This window comes from Engraulis encrasicolus, chromosome 8, assembly GCF_034702125.1.
Source record: "Engraulis encrasicolus isolate BLACKSEA-1 chromosome 8, IST_EnEncr_1.0, whole genome shotgun sequence".
NCBI classification, from domain to species: domain Eukaryota; kingdom Metazoa; phylum Chordata; class Actinopteri; order Clupeiformes; family Engraulidae; genus Engraulis; species Engraulis encrasicolus.
In genome coordinates, this window is record NC_085864.1 from 53370352 (window position 1) to 53391296 (window position 20945).

A 20945-nucleotide genomic window follows, 5' to 3' on the forward strand; every position below is an offset into this window, starting at 1 on the left:
TAATCAAACCCAGTGCTCTCCCCCATCCTCCTCCATGACTGAGGTACCCTGAGCATGGCTGCCGTCCCGCCGCACTGCTCCCTAGGCGCACCATTGAAGGCTGCCCCCTTGCACAGGTGAGGCATAAATGCAAATTCGTTGTGTGCAGTGTGCAGTGTTCACTTGTGTGCTGTGGAGTGCTGTGTCACAATGACAATGGGAGTTGGAGTTTCCCAATGGGCTTTCACTTTCACTTTCACTTTAGTATGTGTAGCCATCATTACCAAGGCATTAATCACACCATGGAAGCTCTAGAACTCACTGAGATCATTCCAGAATAAATGCAGTGTTCTATGTTAGTGTTAGATCTGAATGGTATAAATCCAGAATGATTTACATGTACTCTGTCAGTTAAAGTTAAGTCAGTTAAAGAAGTGAGAGGAGTAGGCCTATTTTCAGAATCACCTCCAATCAAACTGATTTCCGTGTTGAGTGTTAGCTCCCCAGTTCTAGGACCTACGTACACGTATTCCAGAACTACTTCAATCAAACAAATTTAAGTGGTCAAAATATTTGTTCTCCAAGAAGAACTGAGTGGGCCTGTTCCGGAGCAACTTTCAAACAAACTCTGTGAACTAGAGTACAAACCTGCATGACCTCATGGCGCAGAGCACAGCACAGCACAGCGAGGGCCAAACACACACACACAGACAGACAGACAGACAGACAGACACACACACACACACACACACACACACACACACACACACACACACACACACACAGCACAGCAGAGCGAGGGCCTTTACTTTACGGGTGCATGATGTTCTGCAGACACCATCAGCTGCCATGCTGGTCTCTCACACACACTCACGCACACACACACACACACACACACACACACACACACACACACACACACACACACACACACACACACACACACACACACACACACACACAAACACACAGCCTGTACTGCAAGCCCATCTCCCTCTGATACACATAGGCATGCTGCCTGCGCGTCATGGGAACAGATATGAGGTGATCATGAAATCAAACTCGATATGCTGGTAAATAACTACACACACACACACACACACACACACACACACACACACACACACACACACACACACACACACACACACACACACACACACACACACACACACACACACACACACACACACACACACACACACACACACACACACACACACATAGCGAGAAGGTTTGCCAAGTAGGGGATGGGTAACTGGGTACTTGTGTAATAGTGTTTGAGACCTAAGTAACATGACCTCACTGAACTTCACACAGAGATTAAAAAAAGTACAGTAGGGCTGCACGATTATGGAAAAAAATCATCATCACGATTATTTTGGTCAAAATCGTAATCACGATTATTAATCACACGATTACTTTTTTTGCAGATTTTTTTGAAAATTATAACAAGATGAGATAAAAGCAAAAATGAATTATATAAGGGCTGAGCAAAATAAAATGAATTGTAATAATTATGTAAAGGCAATAGCATGAAACTTAGGTGGACAGATTTCTGGCCAGAAACACCAGCCTGTCAGTATGTTCTGGTTTCAAGGACGCTCTCAAAGGTAGGTCACTATTGCCACGATTAAATCACAATTAAAATCACAACTTCGATTTCACAATTTTATCACGATTTTCGATTATTTTCGATTAATTGTGCAGCCCTACTGAATAGTTTGTTTCGACACTTGCAACAACACAGTCAACAGTCAACTCAAATCTCGTTGCAGGCTTTCTCACGCTCGCTCTCTCTCTCTCTCTCTCTCCCCGTCTTTCTTTTTAACCCATTTAGCCTGAATGAACACATTCTAATGCTAGATATGGGGCCTAGGCTTTAAATACGAGCTGTTTCATGTTTTTTTTGTGCTTCGGTGGATGAAGGCATTGCAGGTCTCTTAGGCTAAAATGGGTTAAGGGTTAGCCTGATTATCATCGACTTTCAAATCTCTACAAGACTTGGTCTGACCAAGAGCATAACAATTAACACACATGATTCCCAAACAGCATTTCCCAAATGGTCTCCCTTGGTTTGCTAATGATTGTTTGCTTCCCAACAAAATTGGAGGAGTTCCCGTATTTGCGGGAACTCAGAAAGTACTTGTATTGACTCTTGACCTAACTGGTAGAAACGCTGAAGCTGTTGCGTCACTAGGAGGGCACGGCCTGGCTAGGTAAGGGTAGGCTACAGAGATTCAATCGGTGAGGATCCAATGAGAATCCTTCACAGGGCACAACAAAACAAATGAGCTTTTTTCACAATAATAATAACTTCATGAGCTGCACTTGACTGTATCGCTGTCCCTCCGTGATGAAACATTGCACTTGATAACCTCACCTCCCGTGCCTGCCCGTCCCCAAATCCCAAATTAATCCTCAAGCCCCAAGCGTGTGTGTGTGTGTGCGTGCCCAGTTTGGAATGAGGGGTCAGGGTGTGTGTGTGTGTGTGTGTGTGTGTGTGTGTGTGTGTGTGTGTGTGTGTGTGTGTGTGTGTGTGTGTATGTGTGTGTGTGTGTGTGCGACCAGTTTGGAAGGAGAGGGTCAGGGTGTGAGGAGCCGAAACGTCACATTTAAGTGGGAGAAACTGAAGACTTGGGTTTGCAGACTTTATTTTCGTATTTCACACTCGCATGCTCCCTGACCTACAGTAGCTGATGACATCAGAGAGTATACTGAGTAGTCAAGACTGAGTAGGCTACTTGTGGTGTTTACTTTTATAGCATTAGCCTTTCAGATTAAGACTGCCGTCCTTAATTTAACTAAAGAATTAATCTGATTACCACTCCCTGCTCTGCTCCCCCAAATCTCACCCGTTAAAGATTACACCCTCATCCACCCCCAAATCTGGCCAACACACGCACACCAAACACATACTATATCCTCTCCCCTCCCGAACCTGGCCAATGCACACACCAAGGGCATATCCTCTCCTCTGCCGAACCTGGCCAATGAATGCACACACCAAACACTCACACACACGCATACTACTATATCCTCTCCCCTCCCGAACCTGGCCAATGCACACACCAAGAGCATATCCTCTCCCCTCCCGAACCTGGCCAATGCACACACCAAGGGCATATCCTCTCCTCTGCCGAACCTGGCCAATGAATGCACACACCAAACACTCACACACACACACACACCAAGGGCATATCCTCTCCTCTGCCGAACCTGGCCAATACACACCCCAAACACTCACACACACACACCTCGGGCATATCCTCTCCTCTGCCGAACCTGGCCAATGCACACACCAAACACACACACACACACACACACACACCAAGGGCATATCCTCTCCTCTGCCGAACCTGGACAATGCACACACCAAACACTCACACACACACACACACCAAGGCATATCCTCTCCTCTGCCGAACCTGGACAATGCACACACCAAACACTCTCACACACACACACACACCAAGGGCATATCCTCTCCTCTGCCGAACCTGGACAATGCACACACCAAACACTCACACACACACACACACACCTCGGGCATATCCTCTCCTCTGCCGAACCTGGCCAATGCACACACCCCAAACACTCACACACACACACCAAGGGCATATCCTCTCCTCTGCCGAACCTGGCCAATGCACGTACACCGGACGCATACTGTATCTTCTCTACTCCCGAACACGGCCAATGCACACACCAAACACTCACACACACACACCTCGGGCATATCCTCTCCTCTGCCGAACCTGGCCAATACACACCCCAAACACTCACACACACACACCTCGGGCATATCCTCTCCTCTGCCGAACCTGGCCAATGCACACACCAAGAGCATTTCCTCTCAGCTCCCGAGCCTGGCCAACACACGTACACCAAACGCATACTATCTCCTCTCTCCTCCTGAACCTGGCCAATACACACAAGGCTCATAAGGTAGCACACCCCAAACACTCACACACACACACCTCGGGCATATCCTCTCCTCTGCCGAACCTGGCCAATGCACATACACCAGACGCACCCTGTATCCTCTCCCCTCCCTAACCTGGCCAATGCACACACCAAACACTCACATGTACACACCAAGGGCATTATCCTCTCTTAGTCTTGGCGCGCCTGCCCAATAAAACAAGTTAATTTCCACATCTGAAGATGCTCCGGTGATTCCTTTCTTCCCCTGCATTTACCAAGTCCTTTCCCGAGACGCACCAGATTGTGAAGTGCAGGGGCGCGGAGGAGGATATCTCTCTTTGCTACATATCATCTCTACATCTGTAACCCTGGCCAACACAAACACATGTCCTCTCCAGAAGTCTGTGGTTGAAGCGGTACACCGGCGACCCGGGTTCGATTCCGGCCTGGGTCCTTTGCCGAACCTCCCCCCATCTCTCTCTCTCTCTCCCACTTGCTTCCTGTCTCTCTTAACCATCATGTCACAACAACAAAGCCCCAAAAAGCCCAAAAATGGCTTTAAAATAAAAGTTTGGACATACTATAGTACATTGTGCAGTGGTGTTATATTTGTGTGCTAATGAACCCTCTCACATCTGAGCATGCATATTGGCAATGCAGTGTTCACCTCTAGGATTTAGGCTGCACTTCCCTAAATAAAGGATTAGACTTGATAACCCTGCTCAATCTGCAATCCTGGCACGCGCACACACACCCACACCCACACCCACACACACCAACTGCGTGACTCAGCAGCTGAATCAGTGTGTGTGTGTGTGTGTGTGTGTGTGTGTGCGCAGGGGCATTATCTTCTAATGGGGATCACCGCTAAACCTCTCTTTTGGCGAACCAGGAAGTGAACCTGCTGACACCTCCAGGCATGCTCATGCTCTCCCCCAAACCTGGCACACCTCACACACCAGGGCAAACACACACACACACACACACACACACACACACACACACAAGGCTTGCTCTCCCCCAAACCTGGCACACCTCACACACCAGGGCGCACACACACACACACACGCACACACGCACACACGCACGCACGCACGCACGCACGCACGCACGCACACGCACACACGTTGTCACCACCAGACCTAATCACAGGTGAGATAATGTCTGCATGAGGTGAGTCAGCTATGTCAATGAGGACTCTCAGCAGGTCATGGCATCACCCCGCTCATGTTATCCAAATGGTTTTAACCCATTGATGCTGGATGTTGCGTTGCGCAACATTGGCCCTGGCTGGCGCCTGGAGCTACAAGACGCAATATTCAGGCTCATGAGATTTAAGACAATTTTATTTAAAATGTTGGCATGCTAGAACTGAATGAACACATTCTAAGGCAAGACAAGGGTCTTAGCCTCTGAAGCACATAAAAAAACATGCAATAAGTTGAATTTAAACGCTGAGATATTTCGTATGTTGTAGGCTGAGGGCAACTTTTCTTAAAAAGGGCTTTTTTTTGCAAGGGCTTTGGGCATCAATGGGTTAAATCTACAGCATGCAGCTGGACTCAAAGAAGATAACTAACATCTTCGGAGTCATCAGGGACAGAGAGTGGAGCATACACTATATACACACACACTGCAGTACAGGTGTGTACATGTCCTTATAATGTTAACTTGTAACACAACTTGTAACTTGTCAAAGGCTGTCCTTCATATACACACACACTACAGTACAAGTGTACATGTCCTCATAACGTTAACTTGTAGCGCAGTGTTTCTCAAAGTGGGGCGCAAGCCCCCTTGGCGGGGCGCGGAGGCATCGCAGGGGGGGCGTGTGACATCTGATTTTGGGTTTTTGTGCAACGCAGCGATCGTAAAATCAATCTGCGCAAGTACTGTTGTTGCTTGGGGGGGGGGCGGGGGGGGGGGGGGGTGGGGGAGCTCGGAAGCATCCAGACCCTCCGAAGGGGGGTATGATGGGAAAAGTTTGAGAACCACTGTTATAGCGTAACTTGTCAAAGGCTGTTCTTCATATATACACATTCTGGGTAGATGACGGATAGGCAGCAAAAAACATTTTTTTCACAAAACATTGTTTATGAGGGAAAAAAGTATAAGTCTACGTAGTGCAGCAATTAATCTTTCAAAAAATCCAAGTGGTCTCAATGTTGGTCTATTCATTGATTATTTATTTACTTTGATAAAGCAATTTGCTGAAAATATGTCCTTTGGTGTGACGTTAAGAAATAAATATATTAAGTAATGTAGAAATGGCTTGATGGAGTTTTATGAACATTGTTACACTCTTCATATTTATTTCAATTTTTTAAAGTCTTAATTTAATGAGAAATTACTATTTAAGTATTTTTTTCCCATTAGATGTGAGATTATTAGAAACCTTCGAGGAAAAACAGGGATATCTTTCTTTTAAATGTTCAAAATTGTCCGAATTTATAATAACTTTTCAGGGACGATAATTTGTTCTTCCCTAATGCAATATTCAGTGTTTATCAAACATATTGTTTAGCTCAAACAAATATTTGAGCGTTTAAAACATGTCACACCGTAGGACATTCATGTCACGCTAAAGGACAGAAATGCAAAACTGAGCCAGAAACAAACATACCAACATGATTATTTTGTCTTTTGATCATAATATAATGTTGTAGTCACTTATAAGTCTTTGAATCGTCGATTATCAGCCTATCGTAACTCTTAATGACAGCCATGCGGTCATTGAATGTAACCTGCAGAGCTCATAAGACTCATACTGAAGTGTGACCTTGGCATGACCATCACACTTTTGTAGGTATGCTATGACTGTCACACCATTGAACCTGTAGTGTGTAGTGGCCAGTGCCTGTTTGGTATCTCAAGCTGGACAGCACATTCTATATTGAGCTCTCCACAGCATACTTTATTCATCTATACTTCTCCTTCTCTACACTCTCTAGCTCATCTTTCCTTCACTGTTACCGTTATATTTTATGGTTTCAAAGCACCATTAATGACATTTTATATCATATAACAGTATCTAAAATCAACAGCAAATATTCATCAACAATGCATCAAAGTATAAATTCCAAAGGCCAATAAAGGAATAAGTAATTTGAATACACAATATTTATCTAGTCAAACAACAAAACAAAAAAATATGTACTACCAGTTGTTTTAAAAGCTATTTCTCAAATATCTAGTCCATTGGTGTGACCTGTTTGTCCTTTGGTGTGATACTCCAAAGTGTCACACCATAGGACTTTTACCATCACACCATAGGACTTTTACCATCACATTTGAGCTTTTGAATTAATTTAAAGCCATGTCGTTGTCAACTGAAATACAATTTCACCTTTAGTAAGATGCATTTTCATACATCTACATAAGAAAAAAATATGAAAAATATACACTATTGTCAAAATGTATTTTATGGCTGTCACACCAAAGGACTACAAAACTAATAGATCTTGTGGTAGCAAAACATTTTTGATTGAATGAAGAACTCTGAGTGAAAAATCTAAAATCCACCCTTGCCATTGGCTTCTTAAGGGTCTAAAGTCACAATTTATGTACCGCTGGAGCTTCAACAATATATAATTATACGCAGAATTAACCAAAAATATGATATCACACCAATGGACATTGTTTTCTGCGACAAAGTTTCATAAGTCCATACGGTCTCAGAAAAACAGGAAAAAAATTAAGCATTGCCACTTGCTAAAATAGACACCTTGAAAAACATGCCAGGGTTGTTTAGACAAATGACTGAGCTTTGATTATTTATTTAAAAAAGTTTTAATATGGAGAACCAGGCTTGCCTCAGTCACACCATAGGACAAATGTGACATTTGACTCAAAATTAAGTATACTTATTTAAGCTCTGGATTTATTACACATTACTTTTTCACAACAACGACATTAGTTTAATCATTTAAAGCATTGACAATTTTGAAAGCATTAATTTACTTAATTTTAAGAGCCTGCGACAGCAAAATTTACACGTCACGTCATCTACCCTTCTACAGTACACTACATGTGCTTACAACGTTAACTTGTAACCTAACTTGTCCTTCATATATACACATTCTACAGTACACTACATGTGCTTACAACGTTAACTTGTACGTCAAAGTCAACGGCTGTCCTTCAGTGAACCCTCCTCTGATAACCTCCAATCCAAGCCAGCACTCAATGTGTGACTGCACTGTTAAACTGATAACCTCCAACCCAATCCATACTGTCATAAGCAGTTGAACCTGATCACACCTTGCCTGAATGTGCTGGCGACTCTGCTGTGGCCTGTGGCCTGACATGAACTCTTCTGTGGCCCTACATGAACTTGGCTGTGGTTCAGTATAAGCCCTGGATTTGATTCTCATACACTTACTGCAAGGCCCCGATTAGGCAACAACGCGCCCCAAATCAGGTCTAATGACACTAGGGTTGCACGATTACGGAGAAAATGATTATCACAATTATTTGGGTCAAATTTGAAATCACGATTATTAATCATGATTATTAAACTACAATAAACAACTGCATTTTGAGCAGAGTATCATTTAAAATGTCAACATGTTCTAGCCTATATTGCCCCCTCTGCACTCACTCTAAAATCTTCACAGCCACCATTTTTTAAAATCTTTGCACCCAAAATATGTTTTCACCTTGGCGCCTTCTACGTACAGTATATGATCACGTGTGTCCAGAGCCGCTGACAGCTTTTGCTGGGCCCAGAACAAAGTCATCTGAAAGGGCCCCCTACCCAAAACATACAATGTAATGGGGACACAATTCTGGTCCCCCTGTCTCTCTGGGCCCAGGACAACATATCCATTTGTCCCCAACCCCCCCCCCCCTGTCACTGGGCCTGTTGTCTTTACACTAGTGTTCTCTCTATATATTCTAGATGTACAAGTCTTCTGTTTTCCAGTCTTGCACTTTAAATGTCTGTATGAGCACTGTCTATGTCCATACTGTCTTAAGTCCATGTATAAGTACTGTCTATGTCTATACTGTCTATGTCCTTACCTAGATTAGTCTATGTCTGTATGGGAAAGCAAGAAATGTAATTTCAAATTCTTTGTATGACCAGTGCATGTAAAGAAATTGACAATAAAACCTACTTGACTAGACTTGACTTGATGTAGTAGAGTAGAGTAAATTAGAGAAACTCTCAGGTGTGGGCAGGCATTCTCACCTTGACATGTCCGTTGGTGAAATCCGTTGGTGAAACTACCATAGACTGTACTGTATGTCTGGTCTTAAAGCGATACCGCACCATTTCTGGAAATAAGCTCATTTTAAAAAATGTGAATACACCCTTTCTAGTTTTTAAAGTGTCGTGGCAGGGGGTGCTAGATAGACAGATGGATAGATACACAAGGCAGACAGACTGAAAATCCAAAGCAAACCAACGTGTAAGCATGTGAAGTGCTCCTCTTGGTGTACACAGTCTCTTGGGTAGAGAAAGAGAGAGTGACAAGGAAAACAAAGACGCACGTAAATATAACATATCATGGCCAAAAAAGTTATCATGCTTATATCATCACGATATATTGACTTATTGAATATTGTGACAGCCTTAGTGTGAGTAGTGTGAGTGTGTGTATGTATGTGTGTGTGTGTGTGAGAGAGAGAGAGAGAGAGAGAGTGAGCTGCCTTGATGCTATATATGGTTATTTTATGTGTAAGGATGTGTGTAATGCCCTGAGGGTAATGTCATTTGTATTTATGTAAGTATGTATGCTACTTGACACCTTAATTTCCCCCTGGGATCAATAAATGATACTCTACTCTCTACTCTAGTTGTCAGTGCTCAGGTGTGTGTGAAGGTATTCTCACCTTGGTGCAGCTTATGTGTGTGTGCAGGTGTGTGCAGGACAGGTGTGTGTGCTCCCTGTACCTTGGTGCAGCCTATGTGTGTGTGTGCAGGTGTGTGCTCCCTGTACCTCGGTGCAGCCTATGTGTGTGTGTGCAGGTGTGTGTAGGTGTGTGCTCCTGGTACCTTGGTGCGGTCTATGTGTGTGTGCAGGTGTGTGTAGGTGTGTGCTCCCTGTACCTTGATGCGGCCTATGTGTGTGTGTGCAGGTGTGTGTAGGTGTGTGCACCCGGTACCTTGGTGCGGCATATGTGTGTGTGCAGGTGTGTGTAAGTGTGTGTGTGCAGGTGTGTGTGTGTAGGTGTGTGCTCCTGTTACCTTGGTGCGGCCGTTGATGACACAGTCTCCCAGTTGCCCGTTGATGGCGCTGTGCATCACCGCCTCATCGATATGCGCCATGAGTTGACCAATGGCCTCGCAGCCCGCCTCCCGGCCCTCCACCCAGGCGATCTGGTCGCCGCGGATACTGCGCGACGGAATGCCGCGCTGGCTCTGGCTCACCAGCTGGCCGCCACGGAAACGTCCGCTCTGGTTCAAGTCCTCCACCTCGGCCAGCACACGCTCGCCAAGCCCCGCCCCCAGGAAGCGGTCCTTCACGCAGATGCCGTAGTGGCGCATGCAGGGCACGATGTACTGCGCCAGCTGCTCCACCGACCAGCCACCGCCACCGCCTGAGATGCCGGAGAGGCCCGAGATGCGAGATGGATCTTGGGATTGGGGCTGGATTGATGACAGGGACGAGCAGAGCCCGCCACCCGAGATGCCCGAGCTGCGAGATGGATCTTGGGATTGGGATTGGGATTGGGGCTGGATTGATGACAGGGACGAGCAGAGCCCGCCACCCGAGACATTGGACACGCCCGAGACGCGAGATGGAGTTTGGGATTGGGATTGGGATTGGGATTGGTGCTGGATTGATGACAGGGCCGAGCAGAGCCCGAGAGACGGACCTTGGGATTGGGGCTGGGACAGGGGCGAGCAGAGCCCGAGAGACGGACCTTGGGATTGGGGCTGGGACAGGGACGAGCAGAGCCCTGGGGAGGGAGTCTGCGGCTGGATTGAGGACAGGGATGAGAACAGGGACGAGGGGATGGAGGGGGACGAAGAGGGGGCCTCAGGGGCGAGGTGTTTCCCAGGCGTGGCACTCGGTGATGGGGAGAAGCTGTTGACGACGTTGGTGGCGAGTCCCTGGTGGTGTTGGGCTTGGTGGTGGTGGGGAGACGGAGCCTGGTGCTGGGGCTGGATTGAGGACAGGGATGAGGACAGGGACGAGGGGATGGAGGGGGATGGAGAGGGGGCCTCAGGGGCGGAGGGTTTCCCAGCCAAGGCACTCGGCGCTGTGTTGGTTAATTTGCTGACGACGTTAGTGACTCCCTGGAGCCCGGGAGATGGAGCCTGGGGCTGGGACGAGGGGATGAAGGGGGAGGTGGAGGGAGCTTCAGGTGAGGACAGCTGCCCTCGCAGGGCACTTGGAGTCAACGCGGGCGTGAAGCTATTGACGACGTTGGTGGTGGCGATTCCCTGGTGGTGGTGGTGGTGGTGGAGGTGGTTTGGTTGGTGGTGGTGGTGGGGAGCGTGACTATGGCTGTGGATGTGGTTGTGGCTGTGGTATGCGGTGGGGTGTTGGGATCTGTTGAGTGTGCGCTGGGGGTGTGGGTGTGGGTGGGGTAATGCAGGTGTGTTAAGGGGGACGTTTACCTGGTTGTTGTATGTGGTGGTGCTGCTGGCGGAGAGGGGGGCTACCACTGTCCGCGTGCTCTGAACCCCGACCCCCACTCCGACTCCGACTCCGACTCCGACCCCCACGCAGGTCTGCCCTGTGACCCCAACAGCAGCCTCCCCACCCTGGGCCACCGCCACCGCCTCGCTGCTCCAGCTCCAGTCCTGCCTCCTCTTCTTGCAGTCCGGGGGGAAGTAATGCTCAAGGCCAAGACAAGGAGGGTTTCCTGAGTCTCCCACTGAGCATAATCCGGCCCCTCCCGCCGCCAAAACCCCGGCCCCTGTACCGAGACCTGTACCGGCCCCAAGCCCCGCCGCGTCTCTGTCCCTGTCCCTGTTCTCCCCGTCCCCCCTTCGCCTCTGATGCTGTAGGGCCAGGGCCTGGCGGCACCGAATGTCACCGTTGTTGGCCCTTTTCAGGAGCAGCTGAGGGGTGCATTTGTGATCCTGTGATGATGATGATGATGATGATGATGATGACGTCCTCTCCACACAGCTTTCCAACGGCTGCTGCGCTCTCAGTCTGCTGCTTAGACTCAGAGATTGCCGTTGGGGGCAGTTGGGGGTCTCGCCTAAAGTCCCGTCCAGCTGCGTCATCAGACCACTGGGGGTGGAGGGCAGAAGGTCACCAGTGCAGTTTCCTTCCACAGTTGCAGAGGCAGGAGAGACCACCTCGCCATTGTGAGGCGGTGGGACGCCCGTTTTAGCCTCCTTCCTAAAGGCAGCGATCCCCGGAACGACGGTTTTGGAAGCCAGCCCAGCCAGCAGTTCGGCTGCCGTTGAGGTTCCGACCTTCGGCGGGGAGCAGAAGGCGTTAAGCCCCATTATTCCTCTGGTCGCGTGGTGCGAGGGCTCGGATGAGCTGGTCTGTGTGACTGTGACTTTCTCTGGCGATGTGAAAAGACCCGTGTCCGTGTTGGGTCTGCGAGATGAGCTTGTGTTTAAACTTAAAGGGTCCGTTTGTCCCAAGCTCTCCATGTCATGTCGTCTACTCCCGTGTGCGCACGTAGCTCACGTCCTCTCCTCATGTTCCACCGAATTCTCTGCATGCACCGCGCGACAGAGCTGGCGTTCCACGGCACGAGGGGAGTGCTCTACTCTGCGCGCCGTTTAAAAGTTTTATGTTGAAAGATAATCTCCGTATTTGCATCTGTGTAGCATAAACATCTTTTCAAGTCAGTTGTCCTTTCTTCAACCAAATACAGGATGCCTACAGAAAGAATAACGTTGGACTTTAACTGTCAGAGCAAACGGTTTAGGTTCGTAGACAAATATACCACTTCTACACTGTTTCAATTCATTAAAATGACTAAAGCATAACATGATATTCCAACAGAATCGACATCATTGTTATGGACATGCGTTCGCCTGGTTACCACTAAATCCGTCAGAGAACGAGTTGGCAACTGTTTTTTTTTCAGCAAAGGAAAATGACGTTTCAAAGTCCGAAAACCACTGGATAGTTAGCCTACTATACTTTTGAAGTCACACACGGAATGGACATTGGACTGACCAATAAAAGTCAGGGCACATAGTCCTCATTAGACGTCAATTTAAAACATGACTGAGATAAGGATATTAATAGCCTACTGTGCAGAATATAGCCTACCACACATCACCAAAGACGAATACTGACGTCCCCTTTCACGCTTTCCCTTCCATTACACATTTGTTAATAGGGCTATTCTATTCAGTTTCAAAATTGTGATTTAAGCCCTCATGAAATGTACCATGTAGCCTATCCAAATTATCTACCCAGGTCTTGTGGAAATTACGGGCACGGGCTGCGTTTCAGACAAATATAGCTCAATTAAATGTCACTTATGCAAGAAAAAATTAAGACACCAGGGGAAATAACCCTAGGCCTATATATCTGTTGGGATTGCATGGATAGTTGAATAAAATGCTTGCTGGACTGTAAGCATTTGCACCACCATATGCCTCAATACTACGCTAACTTACCTATACCTCACGTCCAAAGCATTTCCTCACTACAGGCTCGGCGTGGATCACATCACACCACGTTGTCCAAACGGAAAACGGTCAAACTGCCTGAATTAATGTCCCTTTTTGGCTCTAACCTTCTTATCAACGAAGGCACTGATATGTGTGAGCGGTCGGTTTTCAGCCATAAAGAACTGATTTCCGGGGTTTTCTCGTTCGTGGCAAGCCTGTCGCCTCTGCGGTGACAGATCTGTCGATGAACGAGGTCAGTAGTGCCGGTGTGGCGAGCCTTGCCGTGACCGCGCGACGCGTGGGGACCGCTGTAGTGACAGGGAGGGTCCCACGCAGAACGCCGTGGGTGCCCCTCTGGACAAGTCCCGTTGCTAAACGACACGAGTCGCACCTCAGCTTCGCATCTCTTTCTCTATCCCGCCCTCCTCTTTCTCTATTGCTCTCTCTCTCTCTCTATCTCCCTTTCTCTCGCTCTCGGAGCCAGGCAGGCACACTCCATGAGCCGCTCTGTCAGTTACACGTGCGCACAGAGGCGTCACGTGACGCTGGGGATGCTACAATAACAAAAACAGTGTCGGACTTCACTCTGCCCCATAGTCTGCGCTGTGGCTGCTGGTTAGACCTATACATTAATGTATGGAATATAATAGAAATTGAACAGAACAGAATAGAATAGAATAGAATAGAACAGAACACAACATAATAGAATAGAACTGGCAGATGGTGTGGCTGAGCTCTCTGCACACATTAAGAAATGTGGATGGAAGTTGATTTGGGGAGGGGAGGGAAAGGGGGGCTGATGGTGTGGCAAAGGGGTCTGTTGTCCCGGGCAAAGGCAGAGTTGGCGGTTGGGTCCCCCTTACATTGACTGTATTCAGGCACAGATTAAGAAGGCTCCTATAGGCTACGGTTGCTATGAATTAAGGATATTTAAAACTTCACCTGACACGGCAGATAAGATACCAATACCACATCTTCTTAAATTTCTCCAATTTATAGATCCCCCCCCCCCCCTTTGCCGGTGGGGGGGTCCCTAGGCTGCAGTCATATCTAGCCTGTGCATTAATACAGGCCTGACTGTACTGGGTGGGATGCCCTTTCAGGCAACTTTGTCCTGGGCCCCATCGAAGCTGTCAGTAGGTGCTCAATGACACATGAAATTCCAAAGTTCACCCATGTGGCATTCCCACAAGTTTTAACACCTAGCCTATGAACATTAAATCGCAAAAGAGATTTTCAAGATTTATGGTCAAGTACTATCACTGTTACTTGTCCTGTCTTGCACTTAAATGTCGGTATGTAAATGTAAGTTCTGTGTAGGCCTATATCTTTGTCCTGGCATGTTATAAAGAGAGATATGTAATTTCAATGTCCCTCTATGACGTGTGCATATGAAGAAAGCGACAATAAAAGATGACTTGACTTGACTTGACTAACATAGCAGGGCATGCATGCAGTCACTCGTGACTACTACTATAGCCTACAGCAGGGGTAGTCAATTAAATGTCAAAGAGGGCCTGTTTTTTAAATTCCTCCCAGAAAAGGGGCCAAAGAATACATATGTATTATGGTTGCTGACAGTCAATGAAAAAAAAAAACGGGACACTTCATGGAGTTGTGGGGTCTGGGGGTCCTCCCCCACAAAGTTTTGCATTTCTTAGATGTAATTTCCTGCATTTTAATGTCCCGTGTCTCGTTTCAGCTCGATACGGAACCTGTACTTTTATCTCTAAATTCCAAAAACATGATTGCGTATTTCAAGGGGCTTTTGGGGGGCCAGAACCTTGCCTCCCAAGGACCGCATCTGGCCCCAGGGCCGCCATTTGAATAGCCCTGGCCTACAGTGTGCCTGAAATCACTTAGGCCCATGTCCAGTCACACACGTGCAGTGTAGATCCAGAGTGCGGCCATGTGCATGGGATGGGAGGGATGGTCTGTCTATAGCAGTGTTGTGTGCTGTGTATCATGTCTAGTATGGCAATCAGGGCCGGCACGAGGCTTAAGCGAACTAAGCGGTGGCTCAGGGCCCCCGCGCTACCAGTGGCCCCCTGTGAGCAGCAAAAATCAAGGAAGGCTACAGTTTGTTACATACACTTTGTAGCCTATAGGCTATATATATGTATGTGTTAAAATGTGTATGTTTTTGTTTCCTATTTATTATTTATTGTTTTTTGTTTCCTTTAGGTTTTGTATTTCATTTTCTACTCTTTTTTATTTATAATATCTATTCATTGACTGATGGAGACTGGGACTGCAAACTGAATTGCCCTTCATAGGACTAATAAAGTAATCTGAATCTGAATCTGAATCTGAATCTGAATATATGGCAGAGGTTCCCAAATTTTTCTGTAGGGATCCATATTTTTGCCTATAGGATTATGAAGGATCTGATGCTGAGTAGGTGGTGGTATGGGGGGCCCCGGATTAAATTTTGCTTAGGGCCCCATAAAGGCTTGGGCCGGCCCTGATGGCAATGTTCAATGGTGTTAAGACACACCATTATAAATTTGCTGTTACCAGAATGGCAATGACCAAGTCCAAATGCGTTACTGAAGGCCCTGTGTTATAGTAGTGTAGTACTATGGTGGTTAACTTTTCAATGACTATTACAGTGTGTCACAGGAGGTACGACGTGCATTAAGTAAGGGTTAACGTTCGGCGAGAAGGTCGCTACCGTGGAATAGCAGCACGACAGAGAGAATCTTTAGACCCCGACGCGGAGCGGAGGGGTCTTGTTCTCTCTGAAGTGCTGCTATTCCACAAAGCGACCGACTCGCCGAAAGTTAACCCGCTTATTATATGGATATACTTAAATGATTCACACATGGCGGGGACATTTCTTTAGGCCTATTTAATGTTAATTGATGCTGCGCAAAACAAAACAGTGCCGTTGTGGAGCATACAAGGCAAAGCCCATCCCCCACATCGGCCTATCAGACCACCTAACGATTCTGCTACTGCCAGCCTACAGACAAAAGGTAAAACTCACCAAACCAGCTCTGAAGGAGGTGAGAAAATGGCCAGAAGGAGCCGTGTCACGACTACAAGACTGCTTTGAAACCACAGATTGGGACATGTTCAAAACAGCTGCCACCCACAGCAACCACATTGACATTGAGGAGTACACAGACACCGTGACCTCCTACATCACAAAATGCATTGATGATGTTACAGAAATAAAACGCATCACCACCAGGGCCAACCAGAAGCCATGGTTCACAGGAGACGTTCACAGACTGCTGAGGGCCAGAGACAAAGCCTTCAGAGCAGGAGACGTAGCTGGCCTAAAAGCAGCAAGAGCAAACCTGTCCCAGGGCATCAGGAAAGCAAAAAAGGAATACTCGGACAAAATAACAACACACTTCAAAGACAGCAGAGATGCACAGAGCCTGTGGCAGGGCATACAGGCCATCACGGACTATAAGCCCGCACCACGAAGCTGTGACAACAACACCTCTCTGCTAAACGACCTGAACAGTTTCTTTGCCCGTTTTGAAGCACAAAATGACACTCATCCACAGAAAACTCCCCCTCCCCCCCATGATCAACCCCTGTACCTGTCCTCTGCCAGTGTGAGGAGGACACTGGACACCATCAACCCACGCAAAGCAGCTGGCCCAGACAACATACCTGGCCGAGTGTTGAAGGATTGTGCAGAAGAGCTGAAGGATGTCTTCACAGACATATTTAACATCTCTCTGGAGCAAGCAGTCATCCCATCACTTTTCAAAGCTGCTACCATCATACCCGTGCCGAAGAAATCATCACCATCATGCTTCAATGACTACCGTCCTGTAGCACTGACGCCCATAATCATGAAGTGCTTCGAACGGCTAGTCCTGTCACACATCAAAGCCACCCTACCCCCCACCCTGGACCCCTACCAGTTCGCATACCGAGCCAAGCGATCCACGGAGGATGCAATCTGCTCTGCCCTCCATCCAGCCCTCACCCACTTGGACAATAAAGACTCATATGTGAGAATGCTGTTCATTGACTTCAGCTCAGCATTCAATACCATAATACCACAACAACTCATCAGAAAACTGGACAAACTAGGTTTCAGCACCTCCCTCTGCAACTGGCTGCTGGACTTCCTGATGCAGAGACCACAAGCAGTACGGGTAGGGAATAACACCTCAAGCACCCTGACCCTGAGCACGGGGGCTCCGCAAGGTTGTGTTCTCAGCCCCCTGCTGTTCACGCTGCTGACACATGACTGCACAACGACCCACAGCACTAACCATCTAGTGAAGTTTGCGGATGATACAACACTGGTGGGCCTCATCACTAAGGGCGATGAGACCCACTACAGAGAAGAAGTAGACCTGCTGGCCAGATGGTGCAAAGACAACAACCTCCTGCTGAATGTCAACAAGACCAAGGAGATTGTTGTCAACTTTCAGAGGGTCCAAAAACAACTGCCACCACTGACCATCGACGGTGATGCTGTGGAGAGAGTGAGCAGCACCAAGTTCCTTGGAGTGCACATCAGCGACGACCTCTCTTGGACCACCAACACTACATCACTGGCGAAGAAGGCCCATCAGCGTCTCTACTTCTTGCGCAAACTAAAGAAGGCAAGTGCTACACCCTCCATCATGACAACATTCTACAGAGGAACCATAGAGAGCGTCGTGTCCAGCTGCATCACAGTGTGGGGAGGAAGCTGCACGGAGAAAAACAGGAAGACACTCCAGCGTGTTGTGAACACAGCGAAGAAGATCATTGGAGTACCACTCCCCTCCCTGCAGGACATTTACACCGCACGCCTCACCCGAAAAGCATTGATGATCATCAAAGACACAAGCCACCCTGCACACAAACTGTTCAGCCTCCTGCCCTCTGGAAAGAGGTACAGGCGCCTCCGTTCCCGTACCACCAGGCTTACAAGCAGCACGATGCATCAAGCAATCAAGATACTGAACACTCAACCCACTCTCCCTTCACTGTCAGCCTCTAGCCAGCCAGGCCACTGACAACGCTCCCCCCCCTCATCCCCACCACCATATCTGCGACTGAACACTCCACCTGCACTACTACATCTGTGACTGAACTTTCAACCTGCACTAACTCAAAACATACACATGCACACACACACACACACACACACACACACACACACACACACACACACACACACACACACACACACACACACACACACACACACACACACACACACAAGCACACTGCACTTTCTGCACTAAACCCAAACATACACACACTGACACACAACTCATACTCACACACATACACACACACACACACACACACACACATACACAGGTACACACACACAGACGCACACCGCACTTTCTACCTGCACTAAACACACACACACACACACACACACACACACACACACACACACACACACGCACACAAAACACATACAAACACACACACACACACATACTGCTGCTGGTGTATTTAAATAAAAACCTTTTTTAATTATTTATTTCTTCAAATGCTACTATTACTATGTCAGAACGCTATAAAGGACTTTTAGGAAAAAGAACAACAAAATACCTCCTCTTAATGTATGTTCTCTACAAGTCTTCTGTTGTCCAGTCTTGCACTTTAAATGTCTGTATGAGCAATGTCTACGTCCATACTGTCTATGTCCATGTATGAGTACTGTCTATGTCTATACTGTCTATGTCCTTACCTAGATTAGTCTATGTCTGCATGGGAGAGCAAGAAACGCAATTTCAAATTCTTTGTATGACCAGTGCATGTAAAGAAATTGACAATAAACTTGACTTGACTTGACTTGACTTGACTTGACTTGAACACCGCTCGGCAACAGCTAGGTAGCCAGGACAACAGGTGTTGTCTATCACAGCAGCTGATTAGAGTCTTGTTGAAAAGTCGCTTTAGCAGTGAAAAGTCTTGTTGCCATTGACAGCGGTCTGTTATAGACCAACCCGTCCGTTATCGAAAAATAACAGACGTGCGAACGTTGGGGAGCCCCGTTGAAATGAATGGAGCATTCGACTGATGACGTCACAACCATATAATAAGGGGTTTTATCGTCTTGATGTCTGTTATGTATGCCTGATATTATGTCTGTAGAAAAGAAAGCCTACTGGTTGCTTTAACCTACCGGTATAAGTGAGTGTGTGTTTGGCAAGTAAAATAAACATCTAGAAGCCATTTTTGCTGGTTATTAAAAAAGTTAATTTAGAGTCCTGTATCTATTTCTATCTATGTGTCCATGTAAAGGCCTCAGTGCAGTAAATCTGGGCACTCTAGATCAGTCTTTCTCAAAGTGGGGTATAAGCCCCCCTGGGGGGGGGCACGGAGGCATCTCAGGGGGGGCGTGTGACATCTGATTTTGGATTGTTTTTCTCCTCAGGAAATGATTTCCTGTCTCGCCAATAACTCAATAAGTTTAAAGCCCTCACCAACATTATAATATTAATTGTCATGAATTTGAATAGCATAGGAAATGAACACACATCTGCATTCGACCTCAGTCCCTCTTTGGTTAATCTCAACAGTCATCTTTCCTATGATTCGGCGCAGCGATCGCAAAATCAGTCTGCGCGAGTACTGCTGTTGCTTGGGGGGGCTCGGAAGCATTCAGACCCTCTGAAGGGGGGAATGATGGAAAAAGTTTGAGAACCACTGCTCTAGATCATTAGGCTGCATGGATTACCACATCACTTGGCAGCAGGGGGATTAATGGACAGTAGAGCCACTGGCTGCTCCAGGCACGCAACATAACTTTATCACCCGGTGAGTCTTCTGATTGGCTGAGCAGGTGTCCTTTATTCCCCTGTAGCAGGACACCTATGATGTCATGCCGGCGTGCGGGCGTCTAAGTTGCTTCTTTTCTAACTTTCTGGCGAAGTGCCGTTACTAATTCTATCGCATCTGGTTGTCTAGTCAAGACCGCGTCGTTAGTTCTATCGCATCTGGTTGTCTAGTCAAGACCCCGTTACTAATTCTATCGCATCTGATTGTCACGTCAAGACCCCGTCGTCAATTCTATCACAGTTGGTTCTTACATGCCTCCGATAGAGGCGCGTCTCACTAGATTAGGAAGTGGTGCCCATAGCAACGTAGGCTACCAAGCGCAGTGGTTAATCTGCTTTCTCATAAAGCCTTAGATCAACATATTAATAAATTAATTCTTAAATGCTGGTAACCGGGTGATAAGCGGAATAGCAGCCTTCAAGGTATCCCGATATCAAGGGATCTCTAGAGCTGCATGGATTACCACATCACTTGTCATGAGGATTAATGGACAGTAGAGCCACTGGCTGCTCCAGGCACGCAACATACTAGGCCAGTGGTTCTTAACCTGGGGTGCGGGCACCCCCTGGGGGTGCGCCAGAGATTCCAGGGGGTGCACAGTATTTTGTTAGTGTAGAGAGGTTGTGACCCCCAAAATTATACTTGCAAATTAAATAAGTTTTGGTTCCCATTTACGTAAAGTCATTCAGGTATTGATTCATGTCTGAAGGAAGAATCAGTATAATTA

The 20945-nt window shown here is 47.1% G+C and overlaps 1 protein-coding gene across 1 annotated transcript in view; it reads right to left on the reverse strand.

The window, feature by feature from the left end:
- Positions 1 to 13887, reverse strand: part of egln2 (egl-9 family hypoxia-inducible factor 2) — a 28893-nt gene extending 15006 nt beyond the window's left edge. Inside the window, exons 1-2 of the mRNA XM_063205873.1 lie at positions 13460 to 13887; positions 10097 to 12707 (exon numbers count right to left, since the gene is read on the reverse strand). Coding sequence (XP_063061943.1) covers positions 10097 to 12475 — 2379 coding nt within the window. The 5' untranslated portion in view covers positions 12476 to 12707; positions 13460 to 13887. The remainder of the gene's footprint in view (positions 1 to 10096; positions 12708 to 13459) is intronic.
- Between the last annotated feature and the right edge of the window lie 7058 nt (positions 13888 to 20945).